Source organism: Branchiostoma lanceolatum, chromosome 14 (assembly GCF_035083965.1).
Source record: "Branchiostoma lanceolatum isolate klBraLanc5 chromosome 14, klBraLanc5.hap2, whole genome shotgun sequence".
NCBI lineage: Eukaryota > Metazoa > Chordata > Leptocardii > Amphioxiformes > Branchiostomatidae > Branchiostoma > Branchiostoma lanceolatum.
Window position 1 is genome coordinate 5,569,766 of NC_089735.1, and position 17,809 is coordinate 5,587,574.

Consider the following 17,809-nt stretch of genomic DNA (forward strand, 5'->3'; position numbering starts at 1 on the left):
TGAAAACACCCAGTTTAACTAGGATGTAGATTATACTAAAGATATTGTTGTCAGAGTTATAAGGAGCTGTGTGCCAATAATCTTGTATATAGTTGCCATCAGATGTGATATTACGTATCCAAATGTTGTCGCACATCACAGTTGGAAATTTTTAACAGGACAAATGTTGACATCAGTGCATAATGAAGGATACAGGACTTACAGTCAAGCCTCTCTACTCTCTGGTATGATGCAAGGCTTCCATCTGTGTATAAAAGGCAAAGAAGGTTACTTACAATCTGTAGCAAAATAAAACACACAATGTACTCCAAAACTGTTGCTACTATAGACCAAAAGGTTCATTTTTCATGGAAATACTTACTATTCTTAAAGGCATTTTTAAAACACAGCAAGTAGTTGAAAACAGGGCTCACCATTTTGAGTAACACTATTTTCATGATAACTTCATGTATGGCCAGTCTTCTCTAATCTATTAAAGTCCCATCACAGAATATAGCCAAACCTGCCCATTAAGACCACTCAGGGAACCTATAAAATCTGGCCTATTTGGACAGGTGGTCACTATAGACAGGATTCTTAAAGCTTGTGTCAATGGGAAAAATTATCTAAGGGACCACCAAAAAGTGGTCTCATTAGCCAGGTGGTCCGAATGTAGAAGTGCTCACTTGCACAGGTTTGACTGTAAATAAACCTCTAAATGAACAGCTACAAAATCTTAACTAAAACATATTCATCTGTATGACTTTGTATTCAGACTTTGGAACTCTGTTCCTGCCCTACAAGATTTTGTCAGCTTGTCCCATGTGAGGCAGAGGCAGACTTACAGGAGTCTTCATCAGTAACCAGGGATGCCGAGGGAATGTCCCCACGACTACCCAGAATGCTCCTGAGCCATTTGCAAGGAAGGCTTTCATGAGAAGGACTTCCGTAGGCTGAAAGAGAAGGTGAGTCTTAGGAACAGAGACAGACAGAATACAGGACAGGTGTGAACTTTTGGTGAGAAACACAAGAAATGTACAGGGCTCAACATACATGTACCTTATTTTGGGTTTCTTTATGTTATTACGTTTGTCTGCCTCTGTTTGTGGACAGTACAACTCAAGAAGCTGTGGATGGATCTTTATGATATTTGGTATGTGGATAGGGGTCAGGAAAACGAAGCTCAAGTTTAATAAAAGGCCTCCTGGTGGCTTTCTACAGTACTGCAGCAGAACTCACGGTTTTGATATCTCGTGTTCTGGACATGCTACGGTCATGATTTTTTAATGCTAGATAGCTCTTGTTCATCATACTGAGCCAGTATTCTTTTGGCTCGCCAAATTACAAGTTCTCTATACATTTTTCTCTGTGACTTCAACTCAACAGCAAATTGCAGGCTGCAGGTGGGTATATCGAGCCCTGAAGTGCCTTTACTGCAAAGTCTTAGTAACACAGCTGGAGGACTAGATCTGAATCTAACAGAAAGATGAAATCAAAAAAGACCACAGGAACATAGAGAGTTGAAGTAAGAGCATCATACTGGTGTTAAAATAGGAATAAAGCATGATCAAGGGAGTTAAAGCAGTTATGAGGAAAGTGTATTCAAGAGTGGTTACTGTAACAGCTTTAGTACAGAAGAAAGTAAACATTACAGAACAGGGAAGGAAGGAGGAATAAACTACACGGCCTTTGAAGTAAAAGTGTACAAAGCACAGGTTATCAGCGGAGGTACTGACCTTCTTGGATTGGGATCGATTCGCTGCTGACGGAGTCCGACAGCGACCCCAGCTCCCTGCTATCCTTCGAGTTGTTCCTCTGGTGCTTCTTCCGGCGGAAGAAACTGCGGCGAGCCGTGGCGGAGTTGCGGCGTGCAGACGCACTCTTCAGTTCCTCTTCTCCAGCAATCTCTGACATGCTCTTCTTGCGAGCAAGCTCTTGCTCCAGGCTGTAAGATAAGATAACTTCTTAAAACGTGGCACTGGCTCTTACATATTTCCTCTGAGCAGTCATATTCTGCAGGCACTGGCAAGAACATCAGTTTTATTGGTCACTTGCACTTTATTGCTTCTGTCCACATTAAAAATAGGCAAGTTTGTCAGGATTTCTACCCAACCAAAATAAAATTGAAAAAACACAATAACAAAGATGATGTAAAATTTCCTTACGCAGTCTTGCTGGGGATCAGCCCACATTCTATCTTGTTACCCTCTTCATCGATGGCCCATGCTTTCCATAGTCCCATCATGCCCTGGGGCATGGTGTTCTCCACAAAAAGAATGTCATCCTTGCGCATGGTCAGCTCTCCGTCGTTCTCAGCTAGACGGTCAAACAAGACTCTGCAGATGAAAGGCAAGCAAAAAGGTCACACTTTGAATCTATCATCAGGGTTTGAAATACTGTAGATATGCACTTTTTTGTACCTAAAATTGGAGCTGTATACCTAATATTTGACTGAGGGTGCATTAGTGCACCTACATGCATGTAGCGTTTTGTACCTAAAGGTACATGTATATAGCATATTCTTCACATTCCAGAGACATAAATCCTTTCTTGAATTACTTGTGAAAATTTTCGAAGTGAGCTATAGAATTTTACATTCAAATTTCAAGCTCTAAAGAAATGTAGTAAGGTTGAAGGTAGATTTTGTTGAAATGCTACTTTATTTTATGTTGTGTACCCAAAGGTTTGATCTGTGCACCTAAATTTAAACAAATTATCAGCCCTGATCATTCATTATGTACAGTATTACCATAAAACGGGGGAAAATTTCAAACCTAATAGGATGTTAGAGTCCATTCCAAGTCACCACACAGGTTTTTAAATGATATTTGTAATTAGTTTGAATTGATTTGAATAAAAGAATATCTAAGTCACCAAAATTCTTAATTTTTCAAAAAGATTTAATCTGAAAATTTGAATTTATTTGAATCCAATAAGATGTTTTAGAAATATTTTGAAACAGACTGTACACAAAAATCTTTATTTATAATAATTTGCAAACATCTATGTGATTCTTCTAAAATTCGAAAAATAGAGCAATGTTTACAAGTAGTGGATTAGGGTAATTGCCCCCATAAAAGTAGGTGCTAATCGAGCCCTATTGTCTGCCTCTGTGTATTTTTAGATGTCACTGCTGGACACTGTTAGGTCCTTTGTGCAAGCCATCTATGCATGGTGCCCAAGCATAATTCACAAAGATGTGTGAATTGCTTTCCTCACAGCCCACTGACCCAGTTACAAATAATTGTAAAAAATGATAGAAAATGGTAGAATGCTGTAACCATTATTTAGAAACTATTAGAAATATCATATTCCACACCATTAATATTTCCAAAGTTTTACACAACCGGGCAAATGATTATAAAGTTGAAATGACATTCACAATATTTCCAAAGTATGAAATCTCTTAGACAAATAATTACAAAGAATTAAAAAGAGTTGTAAATTATGACAATAATGACCCTTGCGGTGACTTGGAATGGACTCTACTAAACACCATACCTGATATAGAATGCGTCTCCTGGCAAGTTCTTTATCTTCTTGAATTCTGAAATTAAAAGTACTGGTAAGGTATACTGCAGCAACAGATCAACATATCAGATTCATCATTCATGAACCTAAGTAGCTACTCACTTCTTATGGGAAATTTTTGCCTTCTGTGATTTTAAATTTCCATCTATAGCTAGCACAGGGGGCAATGGTGCCAATGCAGCAATAAGAAGGTTCATGGTTCTAACTATGCATATACATATAGAATACAACACAGGGTATTCTGTATCCCCCGAGGTACTAGCCAGACCGCGGGTAGGATCACCCGTAGGCCGGAGGGCGATCCGACCCACGGGAGGGCTGGGACCGAGGGTGATGCGGAATACACTGTGTTGCATTTTATTTATGTCATACCCACCCGAGAAAACACACATTTCAATGCAGAATGCGCCAGAAGTTGAGGGAGTTTTGTGTCCTCGACCAAAAAATTGTAACAACATTGATTCCAACCTCCGAATCTGGTATTCGAATTTTTGACGGCGGCGCAACAGGCGCGCTCGAAATGGATTCGAAATATTCTATGGAAGCCTGTGTGATACAACTCTAGAACCCTATGTGATACGGATAGTTATTACACGGTCCGGAACATCCGTATCAGGCCCAGGCATGACATACCACAAATTACAAAGTGGGTAATCAGCTAGTGTGTTATGCAGAAGCTTGGTCATATTGGCTCTACAGATGAAGACACAGATGGTACAATTCTTCCTTGTCTGGACCATGCTTAACACCTGTCCATACTCGGTCGGTTGATTTGCATAACAATGTACAGGTGTAATCTTTTATGTCTCTGGGGCTTCACCTTTGACATATCACCAACAATGCATTTCGCTACAAATGGAACCATGAACCACCATTTTCACATGTACTCCTCGCTTTATGGTGAAATATGTAGGAAGATTGGACAATGAAGTCTGTGTGGGATACTTACTTGCAAGGTTGTACTGTGCCAGGATGGTCACCTTTTCTGCAGGCTTCATCAGTTCCATGGTGGCCTGCTCAGCAGTCGCCTGGCGCAAGTTTACGCCATTAAACTGTGGGGAAAATAAAGGTAGTTCCCAAATGTTTGAGGTACAAAATAGATACCATCTACAAATAGAGTTTCGAGATCTTTCAAAATCATAACGCATGTTCTTGAAGTGCCTCACTTCTACGTTTAATTTTGAAAAACAGATTTTGTGCAGCCTACCTCGAGGACTTGGTCAGCTGGGAAGAGCCCAGACGGCCCGCTAGCCGGGCTGTTGGGCTTGACCTCTGACACGAAGATCCCCACCGCGTTTCCACCCACCAGACTGATGCCGAGGTCAGGGGAAGTTTTCTTGAGGAAGACGAACCTGGGCTCGCTGGGCGGGGTTGTGATTGTCTCTTCTGGGATGACAGGGCTGGAGGGGGAGGGGGGCAAGAGTGACCTTTCTGACACAACGCTGCACAAAATGTTTTCAGACTTTTCTATATAGTTTTGTGCCTTAGATAAGTCAAACATAAAAAACAACATTAACAAGCGTTAATGAAGCATTGTAACCAACTAAGCCATTCTTTGCTTCGTAAAATAATATAGAAACAGCAACAGAAAACAAAGGAAAGGAAAGTAAAGAGGAAGACATTTACAACTGCCTGATGTAGAGGCCAGTTCCTTGAACAGGCGATGTTCGTTTGAGGAAAGCGAAGGCCCTTTCCTTGATGGGATAGCTGTGGGGCCTTTCTAGTGCAACACTGTAGGAGGGAGGGCTACAGGCAGGGACAGGGAGCACACAAAAACAACAGAGACAGGGGATACAATAAGAAAGGCATAAAAGATATATACAAAAAAGACAGAAGAGACAGTTTTGCTTCAATCATACAGAAAAAAACAAAAAGTAGACAGAAAAACGAACAAAAGTAACCTCAAAATTACTTGTCTGCCGAAGAACTATACCAACTTTACTTTCAGAACCATTAACATTCCATTTTTTTCACTATGCATGTATTAATTGAACATCTTGTAAAAGAAAAATCGTCCAGTGAGGTATTGTGGTGTGCAACATGAAAGAAAAGTCTCATTCTTGGAGTTTTGAGCAGATCCATGTCAACCATTGCAGCAACAGTTACTGAATCTAGAAAAAGTACTGAATCTAGAAAAAGTACGAAAACTTTAAAGAGCATCAACCTTTCAAAAAGACAGCAAGAAAAGTCAGCCTGTACACAGGAGAAACCCATTGAAAAGGAAAACCCTTCCTATGATCAATGGTAACATTGTGAATGAATATGTCTATCAAGTTTATGATGAAGTATTCTTTGCTTTGTGTCCTTATTTGTTATGATAATGTAAAGGGATCCCATGGAAACCAGTCAAAAGTACATGTACCTTAAAGATTCATAAGGCCATGCCAATTTAATTTCTTGGTTAACCGATTTTTATTTTCCAAAAAAAGAAAATTTTATCAAAAAAACAAAATCATGAAAACAGAAGGCTGGCCCAGCCTTCTGTTTTCATGAATTTTTTTTTCTAAAAATTTTTTTTGGGGAAAATAAAAATCCGTTAACCAAGAAATCAAATTGGTGTGGCCTAAAGGAAAAGAAAAAAAAATTCAGCATACCTGAGACTCCTGGCCCTGGGGGTGGTCATCCTACCAGACATGTCGGCCTGCGGGAACTCCTGCAGCGACCGGCTGGGGATGGGGGAGTTGGTGCGGGTGCTGGCAGGAGTGCCAATAGGAGTGGACCGCCCACTGGCTGAGGGGAGGCTATGAGAGAGAGAGAGAGAGAACACTTTAAGGGATCAATGTTGAAAATGTTTCATCTAGTAGTTACTCTTGTATTTAGTTTACAACTGTCTCCAGCAATGCCAGTCATTTTTTTGGAGCTCATGTTGTTAGTTTTCGTTGCAATTTCATGTCCTGAAGTTCAGTTTCTTGGGACAGACGGGCGAACATTTTTTCTGTCTCAACATGCAAATTTCCCTCCCGGGAAGGACGAGTCCTGTTATAGCCCTGATTTAGTTTCTTCTGAGCAATGACATTACTAGGCTGTCACAGTACAGTATCTGTATGTACTTTCTGACTGCCATGTCAAAGAAGTGTGTCTAAATTGTCAAAAAGGTGCAGTTTCTCATAATTGTTGGAAAGCTTTCATGATCAGAAAACCTCTAACAGCGCGGCCACATTCATAGTAGGTCATTTTATGATTCTTTGTAGGATTTTCAGGCAGGGTATGACAGAACTAACTGCCGACAAGGATCTAAGCCAGCCTTTTATATAGCACCACACCTGAATTTTTAGGACACATACATGACTATCCCAAGAATGCCCTCATGTTGTAACTGTATGTTGATCGTATGATAAATGTGACCAGGGCCTAATTCGCAACACAAGAATGAAGAATGGATGGGGAAATTCATGTTGCATTGAAGAAACCCTCACCTGGTTGTGCTAGATGAAACTTTTCCTTCATATTCTGAAAAAGGGGAAAAGTTTCTTTTAATTCAAGCAGCAGCAAGACACAATGCTTCTTTAAGTAAAATGAATATCATAGTGTACAACGGAGCTACAACAGGGTCCTTGCACAAGGCTTCTAGTTTTACGACAGTCTTTAATACTGTAATTGAAAACTTGTACATTGTACTCTCCTTTGAATCTCATCATACCATAAGACTTTAGCGCTAATAATTTTGCTGGAAAATTGACAATAAACAGCTTTGCCAATGCTAACAAACCAACAAAAAGGCTGAACACAGAAAAATGTTGACAGTCACCACTCACTTTTAGGGTCATACTGCACCAGCATGGTAATCTTGTCCCCAGGTTCTGACTGACTCAGGACCAGGGCAGCCTGCTCCTCAGTAGCGTTACGTAAGTTGATTCCATTGTACTGTGGGGTGACAACATTTTCTATGTGTTAATCTATTGCCTCGTGTTCCATAAACTATTGCAGTAGATACTGCCTTAGAAGAAAGGAATAATGGAGGCAAAATGCTATCCACAATTACTGAATTAGGCCACAGCAAATATCTTATGGATGACATCTGCGCATGAATTGGGTTTGCCTGGTTTAAAAAAGTCTGTGATGGTCAACATGACAAGAAAATACTGAAAATATGAGCCTTGAGCATAGTTGTAGAAGTGACACCAGAGTGTGGTAGCCTTGTGTGCAGTTGGTAAAGGTGATACTGGGTGACTATAGTCTCACTTTGTGCACTTTAAAATACAGGAACAAAACACTTGTTAGCAGTGATAGAATGCTTTGTTGATTCAATTACTGTTATAACATTTATGGTTTCTATTTTGAAAAATAAGGCATCTTATTTTTAGCTCATGTTGCTTTTTTCTTTTTTTGGGCTGCAGAGGATGTGATCCTTAAAACTTACCTGCTGTGGCCTTATGTGCTAAAATGTAATCCATCATGTCAAAGATTTGCACTCTAAACTCACTGCATACTGACTGCAGCCAGATTGAACTGTTACTAACATATGACATGCCCTGACATCCCAGAACAGAACCCACCTCCAGCATTCGGTCTCCATATTCTAGCCCAGCCTGCTGGGCGATGCTCCCCTCCATGACCTTTGACACAAAGATGCCTCCGTAGGGCCCACTCTTGATGGAGATTCCAAGCTGCTCCGAGCCCTTCTCAATGGTGACATACCTAGGCTCGTCCGACCTTGGGAAACAAAGATGGCAGTCAGTTTTACACCTGTCACAACTCGACCTGGTGTTCATGTATTGACACATAATGTAATGTTTCTTTTCAATTCCTTGGTTTAATATAACATGGATTTCATATTCAGTTCACAATTCTTTTGAAGTGTTGCCTGTAGATTAAAATGAGGGCACAAAAGTGCACCAAAAACCATCATTTGGGTGTCTTTTTTAAGTCCATTTGACTATGAGATCAGGCTGAGATGAGCTTGTTTCTGTGTGTTTGTGTGATACTGTTTCTCACCTGTTCCTGTGTGTATGATACTGTTTCTCACCTGTTCCTGTGTGCTTCTCACCTGTTCCTGCGTGTTTGTGTGATACTGTTTCTCACCTGTTCCTGTGTGTATGATACTGTTTCTCACCTGTTCCTGTGTGCTTCTCACCTGTTCCTGCGTGTTTGTGTGATACTGTTTCTCACCTGTTCCTGCGTGTTTGTGTGATACTCTGACTGGACCCCTTGATGGAGCTGAGGGAACCACGGGTGGGCTCCCCAGGGATTGTGGGAGTGGCTGGAGGGGTCATGATGGGACTGCTGCGACCAGACGAGGTGCCTGGAAAAGGGGGCAAGAACACTTCTTATTACTCAGTACATAGACTTTCGATATGAATGATCTGGGTGTCTAACATGCTTCACATTCTTTGGGGTGTGCCACTTCAGAAATTTCCGGACATTGAAATTGATGTTCTTACAACTTTTTCTGTTGAGGATACCAACTTTCTGGTGCATTTCGCATTGAAATGTGGGAATATCACCTGAGGTGTCAGCTTAACCCATGTTGGGGCTGGACCGAGGGTTATGTGGAATACACCGTGTTGTATTCTTTCTATATTTCACTAATCCGAGAAAGCACACATTTCAATGCGAAATGCTCCAGAAGTTTAAAAAAATCGGTGTCCTCAAACACAAAACGTTGTAAGAACATCAATTTTGATGTCCGAATTAAATTTCTGACAGCGGCACAGCTGGAGAACATGAAGGGCTTTAGAAATCCATATCAAAAACTATCACTGCCCAGGTGTGACATGTGACTAGGTTGGAAAGCAGTAAGAATGGAAAACAGAAACAGCGTACCAGTTTCTAAAGATGTCTTTGACACCCGGTATCTTGTGTTGCTGATGGTCCTGGAGTTGGAGGGGAAGCTGATCCTGCTGGCCTTGGTGGCAGGAAACGTGTTTGTGCTGGAGTTACTGCCGGCAAACTCCCGGCTTCCCATTGAATGGTGATCAGGTGGAGACGTGTAGATGCCAGCCGAGGGGTCATGGAAGGATTCAAAGCTGTGCCTCTCGGGGGGAAGTCTGCCATGGATTCTGCTGTGTGTAATGGCGATGTCGTAGCTGGGAGAAGGCTCGTGGGATGGGTGGAAGTCCCGGCGTGATACGGGACTGTGGGAGGCGCGCCGCTCGTCCATGGGATAGCTGTACTGTTTCTGGTACTCGGGAGGAGGGTGCCTCGGCTGGCTGGCCGTGGAGGGACGGCTGCTGGCGATGTAGACAGGGACAGTCGGTCGGATCCGTACGACAGCCGTGGAGGCGGCAGAAGCCGGTATCTGTTGTGAGCTTGCGTTCAAGTATCTTGTGATGTCGGTTGGTACCCTGGGGTTGATTGTCTTTGTTGACAGGGAAACGCGTGGGGAAAGCACAGCTTCCAGGTTGCGAGGATGCCCCTGTGGGGACACGTCAACGGTCCTTTTGAAGGTCTGTCCAGCAGGATCAACGTAATACGTCAGCTCTTGGCGCTGAGAGGGAGCAGACTTTGGCCTCTGACGTTGTCTTGACGACAATGACTCCACAGAATCATCTCTTACAGAAACAATTGAATAATCCACACTTCCGTCGAAGGACGCCGAGGGATAGTGACTGGTTGGCACGTGGTCTCTACTTGGTACTGAGGGGATAGCTTCAGGAAGCACTTTCTTCACTGTAGACTGGGGCGGCGTCTGGCGGGGAGAAACGGTCGCTGAAGAAGTGTTTGGGCTGGTGGGAGGGGTCAACGTTGCGTTTGAGGAGTCGGACGACTGGTGAGCATGCATATATTTCGCCATAAAGGAACCGGAGGAGTTTCTTGATGGCGGCGTAGGTGGACCACCACGCTTATACTCCTGCGGAGAAAAGTGACCGATAATACCTGGCCTTTTGGGAGGCAGTTTCCGTCTGTCACTCATGTAAATGTTGACGTACTGTTTCTCAGCAAAATCTGTGGGCTCCCGTATCTTGGGCCAGGTTCCACTGCTAACTTTGGAGACCTTTTCCCGAGGGATGCTACTTGGAAGAATGTTGGTGGTGGCAGCATGTGCGTGAGTGGGCTGGAATGGTTTTTCAAATGCAGACTCAGGAGGGGGAGGGGGGCATGGTGGTGGCGTGTCATAATCCGTGCACTGTGGTTCCTGCATAGAGGCATGATGGCAGTCCAGAAGGCTGGGGTGGAGGGGATCAGGGTGAGAATCGTGTATCGCAACGCGGGGAGGTTCAGGTCGGGGCGGAGGCTGCTCATGCAGAGGATGCTGGGAGTCACGGGAAGTCGAGTGGTGGTTGTCGGGCGGAGAGAGGTGATGAGAGTCAGGGGACGCGTCATGCACCATGGGTGGGGGCGGGTACAGGTCATGCATGGAGTGGTAGGCATCCTGCTCTTGTTTCTCGTGTAGAGAATGGAACGAGTTCTGTTTGGCGTGACGATATTGGTCTGTCTGTCCTCGGAATGAGTCCTGTCTGGGGTGATACACCTCCTGCTTCACCACATCCCTCTCCCGCACAACGTCCGAGTTCCTGTCGATCTCATTCACGCCTGCGACGAGGGAGGGTCGCGGGCTGTCCTCGGAACTCTTCACAGGACTGAGCTCCTCGGCAGAGGGTATCGACTCAAAGGCGGGTCGCGGGGATTCCCGCCTCTCGCTGTCGGAAATGGTGTGTCCACTGGAGGTGCAGCTGCTGTTGAGTAAGGACGGAGCCTGGGAGATGCTACTCTTCATGACATGGAGAACGATGTTGTCCCCGCTGTCCTGGATAAGGCGACTCACCTCCGTAACAGACTTGTTCTCCACTGAAGCACCATTGATCTGGAAAGAGCAGATCGCAGTCATAGTTATCACAAACTCAGTCTGTATTTGAACAGTGTTACATTGACATTTTAGTGACTTGTTTGTCATTTTAATCGTTGATAAAAAGATTTTGGTAAATACAATGTATATAACCAAATCACAATATCAAAGCCTGCCAGTTCACACTGATTCAGTTGTTTGGGCCTGACACAAATGAAACCCTGAATATCAATTTCTATACTATAAATACACGTCCATCCACCTTCCAGTAAATGTCTCTTCACAGACACTTTCCCTCGATATATATAGACGTTTTGAGAGCTTTCAACAATAGATCTTTTCACAGATCACGTAACTCTGGGCAATGCAGAGGCAAACAACACATTACCATGACAACATGTAGCACCGTGTTTCCAGCCCAGTCTATGTTGTGAAGATGATGATTTTCTTTTCCCCCTACGTTACCCAGAAGAGTTTTCCCAGCATGCAAAATAATCAAAGACTGGATACAACTGTCTATTTCTTCCCATAATCAAAGACTGGATACTACTACTACTAGTGTGGGGTCGTGTGGCGTAACGGCAGGGTGTTCGACTGAGAACCAAGAAGTCCCGAGTTCGAATCCCCCTGACGCCACCGATGTTGTGCGCTTGGGAAAGGCACTTAACACGACTTTCCTCACTTCGCCCAAGTGTATAAAAATAGAAATGGGCATGTTGTTATCTGTACGTGGCACTGTTAATATAACTTATAAAAACTTGAGTGCAGTGCCACGTCGTCCTTGTCTGTCAAAAACCGAAGTAAAAAAAATACTACTACTATGCAATGTCCTTTCCCCGGAGAGGAACTGTACCTGACTCACATTGATGATCCTGTCCCCCACAGACAGGCCCTCCTTCGCCGCCACTCCACCAGGTACAATGTTACTGATGAAGATCCCTGAATCAAAACTCATGCCAATGTCTGCAATGCAAACAACTGTTATCACAATCCATCCAATCCATCCACGCTTACACTTAAAAGATTACATAAAATATATGCTTGCTTTAAAATTGTGTTTTAAAACATTGCTGAATTGCACATAATGATACAAGATACCTCTTGCGCAGTACTGAGAAGTAGAGATCCTAGACATGAATAGAAGACTGCATACGTTCACTGTCATCAATGTACAAACTTAAATCAGGGACATGTACACAGAGTTCTGTTTTATTATTTAAGTCAAGTTTCCAAAAGATTATGACACCACCTGTTTTGCTCCTACATTCCGTCTACAGCATTTGAGACTGGCAGCAGCATTTCTGTACAAGTCATCTCTACCAAGGAATTTTGGTCGCAGAAGATGTACACAGAAAACCATCCTGCTTAAGCCAGAATGAGCCAATAATTGTGGAAAACTCAAGCAGGAAAAGCTGTAATCATTACCTTTTCCACCTGTGAGGTTGAGGTGAACTGGCTGCAACAATTTTCCACTTGACAGACGTCTTCTCTTAACAACCTGGAGCAGCAACAATATCCGCACATCAATCCAACACACTAACTTCAAGAGCCAGAGCTAAAAGCTTACTTCTGATACAGGGCAAAACTAATGATGCTGTTTTCCAGCGGAGTTCATGGACATATAAACAGTTAACAACTGAAATCCATCACAACAAAACCTGTATGTAGGGATTTTTATGCCAGGGTGAGAAGAAGAACAGAAGAAAGGAAAAATTGTTTTGCACAGGTAAAAAATAGCATGCCATGGAAAGCCTTTACTCTCCTGCAAACTATGTAGTTGCTACAGGAAATATAGTTATTTTCTCAAATAAGCAGAACTAATAAAGATGATATTCAAACACTGCAAGTAACACCCATAATTGTTGCCACAAACATTATAAAGTTTGCAACCAACACTAGCTTCATGATCAAAAATCCCACAACAAACTTGGGTGCAACAACATAAACTATCATAAACTATATATATATAGCACAGTTAAATGTCTAGACAGTTCTACCCACCATATTGATGACCCGGCCACAGTTCCGGACAGCCTGCAGGGCCGTGCTGCGGTCTGCATTGGTCAGTGGCACATCGTTTACTTGCAACAAGCGGTCATTTTCTCTGCAGAAAAAGAAGGGGGATCATTGAGATTAAAACAAAAAACATGTCAATGAAAATTCAACTAGAAATGTCTCTTGTCACGTGAGAGTCAACATTACCAGTCACGTGACAAGAGAATTCCAAGACAAAAATCTGACTTACCAGGTTGAAGAAGACACAGAGAGTATCTCAAAGTCTTTCCAAAATTAGGAAACTTTCGTTGTGTGCAATGCTTAAATATTTTGTCAAAACAAAGACTTGATCAGGGGTCATGAGTACAAAATTAGAGACATCCTATACCTTGAATCTTGACTGGCACTTTTTTCTTTACTTATCCCTTACAATTCTCCTTGTGGCTGAATCAGGCAAAATCTCAAGGTTAAAAGACTAGTAACTTGGCTTAGAGAAAATGTAAGAAATGAATACTTAGGTGTAAATACAAATTAAACACTAATTCCATTGAACTCGGTATCAGATGATAAGTTTTTTTACCAAAAGCAGCATAACATGTACAGTATATGCCAATTATTTGTATACCTTTTTTCTGTATATTTCGTCTTTCTGTATAGAATTCCAAAACACCAAACCATTTACCATCCACTCAATGGTAAAAACAATGCATATCTGTATAGCCCATAGTCGTAAAGTTCGGGGTATCGTATAGAATTTTGTCCGATTTTATCGTAAAATGACCCACAACTATGGGCTAAATTTCAGATTTGCATTGTAGTTTCGGGAGTGGGTACGCCGTCTACCGTTCAACAATCACACTCTTTTGTTAGTTGCTATTGTCATGCTTGCAAACAATTGATATCGGTGCCTTTGACATACGGTGATCTCATTAAATTGCATTAAAAACCTGTTTTTCAAGACTCAAGCGACGAAAGTGAACAAAAATACGAAAAGAAAAACACGACTTTTGTCTGAGCATTTGAGCCTCTACGCTGTATTTTGCCGCGATTTACCGGTATTTGTGGCCGTATTCGACGGAGAACCCATTCCTTAGACTCTTTCCCCATGAAAATTCTGCTTATGTAGCGTAGATGAATCGTACTTTACGTCGCGATTTCAGAAAAAAAGAAGCGGCGAGGGCCGGGTGACGCTGGGCGGCCATCTTTGTTTACTCATTGATATGCATTTTTCTACGCGCTGATTGGTTTACGTCATAAAATCTGTACTCTGATTGGTTGACTGTAAGATTTCACGTGATCAACATGCGGCGGGAGTTTTTATTTGGCAGGAGTTTCCCACGCAGTTCGGGCTTATCTGAACAAAATAGGTCGCGAATTTAATCCAATATGGTGACGTTAAGATCGACGAAAATTTCGGATTGCACTTTGATTAAAATTTTGCAAAATAAAGTTGCGATATCGTTAGTGTGTTTGTGTGTCTTGCTCAAAATCGTATTCGCCCCCCCCCCTCCTTCGGGACGTCAATATCGCTAGTTCGGACAGTCGTATAGTTCGGGGAGTCGTATAATTTGCGCTGACAAATGGGCTATACAGATATGCGGAATCTACTGTACATGTGCTATGGTAGTCGATGAGTACAATGTAGGAGATGTCCATGTCATACAGCACATTCCGTAGTCTATGATCTTCACTAGGTAATGTACCTGAGTCTACCATCCACCACACTGCCCTTGTTGACCTTGGTGACAATGATGGGGGAGTCGTTAGGACTGTGGACATCTTCGCTGCCAACTCCGATGTCAAACCCCAGCTCTGACATGTCCATGTCACTCTGCAAAACAAACAACAGTGAAACATGGCTTTTTAAGACACAAATGGTTCTGACGGGCCAAGGGGGAACACATTCAAGCTGCAACAAAAGCTAAGTTTTAAAAAAAGGTAAAGGTCGTCTCAAAGCCTTTCTGAAGCCGTCGGGGCAGTGGGTTATTATCAACTGTGTCTAGGGTACGGTATTGGAAGGCAGAGCCCAACCCTCTCCTTCGACTGCCTTTTACTTCCCCAACCAAAGTCAGGTGCCCATTTTACGCCTGGGAGGAATGAGGAAAGTCCTGTAAAGTGCCTTTCCCAAGGACACAGCATCTTGCCAGGAATGCCAGAAATCAAACCAGTGGCCTCTCAATCTCGTGTCGCTATCCTAGCCACCCAGCCTTCTGATGCAAGTTTATTTGATGATAAAACTAGTCCAAATCTAAACATACCCTGTCTCTCTTGAACTCCACAGTCTCCATCTCCCACTCCTGGCTGTCTGCATCGATGGCGGAGTCCCTGCTGTGATGAGCCATCAGCTGCTTCATGCGAGCCTCCTTCTCAAGCATACTCTCCAACCGCTCCCTGCGGATGGGGGCAGCAGAAGTAGTGAACTCAATGCACTTCCATAACATTTCGACTTGATGTTTATATATGATAGCATAATCAACCTTTAATTTTCAAAATTAAAAAAAAAATTTCATTTTGGTTATTACAAGGAATCACAGATTCTACACATCCCTAGGGAGGAGTTAAGAGATGAGACATTACCTCAGTTCTTTGACCTCTCGAACCGTATCATTGCGTTGTTTTTTGTACTCGTCTGAGTCCCTCATGGCCTCGGCGAGGTCACTGACAGCACGGTCTCTCTCTCGTCTTAATTTATCACACAGAGTCCGAATACTCTCCCTCTCCGAAACAATCTTGTCCCTTTCCTGGAAGGCCCAGTCTCTCCTGCGTTTGGCGATGTCAGCCTCGCTCAGAGCTTCTCGATAGTCGCTCTCGAGTGCTTCGACCCTCTTCTTCATCAGTTCTAACTCTTTGCTGACTTGATCGCACTCCGTGGAGAGGGCTTCCTTTTTCTGCTGAGCCTCGTGGAACTCCAACAGAATCTGGTCCCTGTGGTCGAGGGCTTCGGATCGCTCTTGGCGGGCGATGTCCCTCTCCTGTTTCATCATCTCGAAGCGGTTCCGAGCCTCGTCTAGCTCCTTCTGGGTCTTCTCTTTGTTGAAGGCCTCGCTGTAGCAGCGATCGAGTAGATCACTTCTTTCCCTCACTGCTTGGTCACGCTCGTGATGGGCATTATCCACGTCCCGTCTCAAGCTCTCGATCTCGTCGAGGGTAGCTCTCTTGTTCTGACTTGTCTCCTTCAGCATCTTCTCGGTGTTGTTCAGTTTTTCCTGGAGTTGTTCTATTTCCCTGTGCACCGTGTCTCTTTCGCTCATCACCAGTTGGTACTCCTGCACGGCCGCATTTCTCTCCTCTGTCACCCTGGCCAGGTCTTTTGTCACATTAAGTCTCATGGTCATGGCCTGACTCACCTCATTTTTAGCCTCGTCCAGCTGCTGCTGAAGCTGCTTGTTTGCCTCCAGCGCTTGGTCTCGTTCCCGTAAAGCCTTGTCGTAGCCACGGATGGCAGCCGTACATTGCTGTTTTAGGCAGTTTCTTTCGTTAATGGCCGCGTTCCTCTCGTCTTGGAATGCTTCTTTCTCTGCCTTTAGCCTGCGATTGTCCTCCTCGGCCTTTTCAAGACGACTGATGGAGGTACTGTATTTAGCCATCAAGTCTGCATAGCGTCTTCTCAAGGTGTCGTAGTCTTTCCTTAAATCGTCCAGTTTGTTCACGGCAGTGTCGTACATTTGGTTCAGGATCTCTGAGGAGCCACTTTCCCGTATGACCTGCCTCTGCTGGTTGCGCAAGTCCTCCATCTCCTGTTGCTCTTCCTCTCGGATACGCTTCAACTCGTTCAGTTCCTGAAGATAGCGGTTCCTGTCGGAGACCGCTTCCATCTCGTGCTGCTTCAGTACCTCCATTTCGTGTCTTAACTCCGTCTGCTCGTGCATGAGTTTGTTTTCCAGGTTCCTGTGATAGTCTGCCTCCTTGATCGCCTGGTCACACCTCTCTACCGTATTCACATGCTGTCGCTTCAGGGAATCCAGCTCAGCCATGGCCTCCGAGCATTGTGCATTGATGCGCTCGTAGTCATGGCTACTCAGCGGTTTAGAGCCGCTCTCGTACACTTTGATCTTCCGGCGGAGATTGTCCCGCTCGCCCTGCATCTTCTGAAGCTGCAGGCTGAGCAGGGTGATCTCATCGCTCTGGGAGGGGTGGCTCCCCATGGTGTTGTGCTTGGACCCTTTGGATCCCCCTGACATCACGGGTTGGTATCTTCCGCTGCGACCTACAGGGGATGATAACAAAACAGTCAGCACCTAAGTTAAGCCTATCATCATACATGTAGTGCAGTCAGCTGCCCTTGTAGGAAAACATGCAAGTGCCTGGCAGCAGGAATGTTGTGATATTAGAAGAAGAACTTTACTGCGCGACAACTGTAACAGGTACAATATATGGCAACATGACAATAATTATTGAACTATTTCTAACATCTAACAGCTCTTAAGAACTAATCTAATACATGAATAACAGTAGAGGCAATCTATCTAATAGTGTGCATGGAAAAAATGATATTGTTCCAGCATGATAGTCAGTGATACTAGATGGATGAACTGTCATTTTTATCTTAGAGTGGTACAGGATTTTAAGTACAGTCAC

At 43.6% G+C, this 17,809-nt stretch overlaps 2 protein-coding genes across 7 annotated transcripts in view; both read right to left on the reverse strand.

The window, feature by feature from the left end:
* LOC136448945 (peptidyl-prolyl cis-trans isomerase-like) overlaps positions 1-17,809 on the reverse strand; it is a 306,630-nt gene that overhangs the window by 16,852 nt on the left and 271,969 nt on the right. The gene's annotated exons all lie outside the window — the stretch shown is intronic.
* Positions 1-17,809, reverse strand: part of LOC136448843 (disks large homolog 5-like) — a 49,664-nt gene that overhangs the window by 9,031 nt on the left and 22,824 nt on the right. For 3 of the 6 annotated variants that reach the window (XM_066448496.1, XM_066448501.1, XM_066448499.1), the window contains exons 3-21: positions 15,809-17,438; positions 15,490-15,622; positions 14,935-15,062; positions 13,238-13,340; positions 12,662-12,734; positions 12,090-12,199; positions 9,274-11,254; positions 8,620-8,752; positions 8,007-8,163; positions 7,266-7,374; positions 6,927-6,960; positions 6,105-6,251; positions 4,718-4,910; positions 4,460-4,562; positions 3,481-3,526; positions 2,145-2,315; positions 1,716-1,924; positions 825-932; positions 203-244 (exon numbers count right to left, since the gene is read on the reverse strand). In XM_066448496.1, coding sequence (XP_066304593.1) covers positions 203-244; positions 825-932; positions 1,716-1,924; positions 2,145-2,315; positions 3,481-3,526; positions 4,460-4,562; positions 4,718-4,910; positions 6,105-6,251; positions 6,927-6,960; positions 7,266-7,374; positions 8,007-8,163; positions 8,620-8,752; positions 9,274-11,254; positions 12,090-12,199; positions 12,662-12,734; positions 13,238-13,340; positions 14,935-15,062; positions 15,490-15,622; positions 15,809-17,438 — 5,610 coding nt within the window. Of the gene's footprint in view, positions 1-202; positions 245-824; positions 933-1,715; positions 1,925-2,144; positions 2,316-3,480; positions 3,527-4,459; positions 4,563-4,717; positions 4,911-5,117; positions 5,257-6,104; positions 6,252-6,926; positions 6,961-7,265; positions 7,375-8,006; positions 8,164-8,619; positions 8,753-9,273; positions 11,255-12,089; positions 12,200-12,661; positions 12,735-13,237; positions 13,341-14,934; positions 15,063-15,489; positions 15,623-15,808; positions 17,439-17,809 lie in introns of those variants that run through there. The other 3 variants (XM_066448497.1, XM_066448498.1, XM_066448502.1) reach the window with 3 other exon arrangements.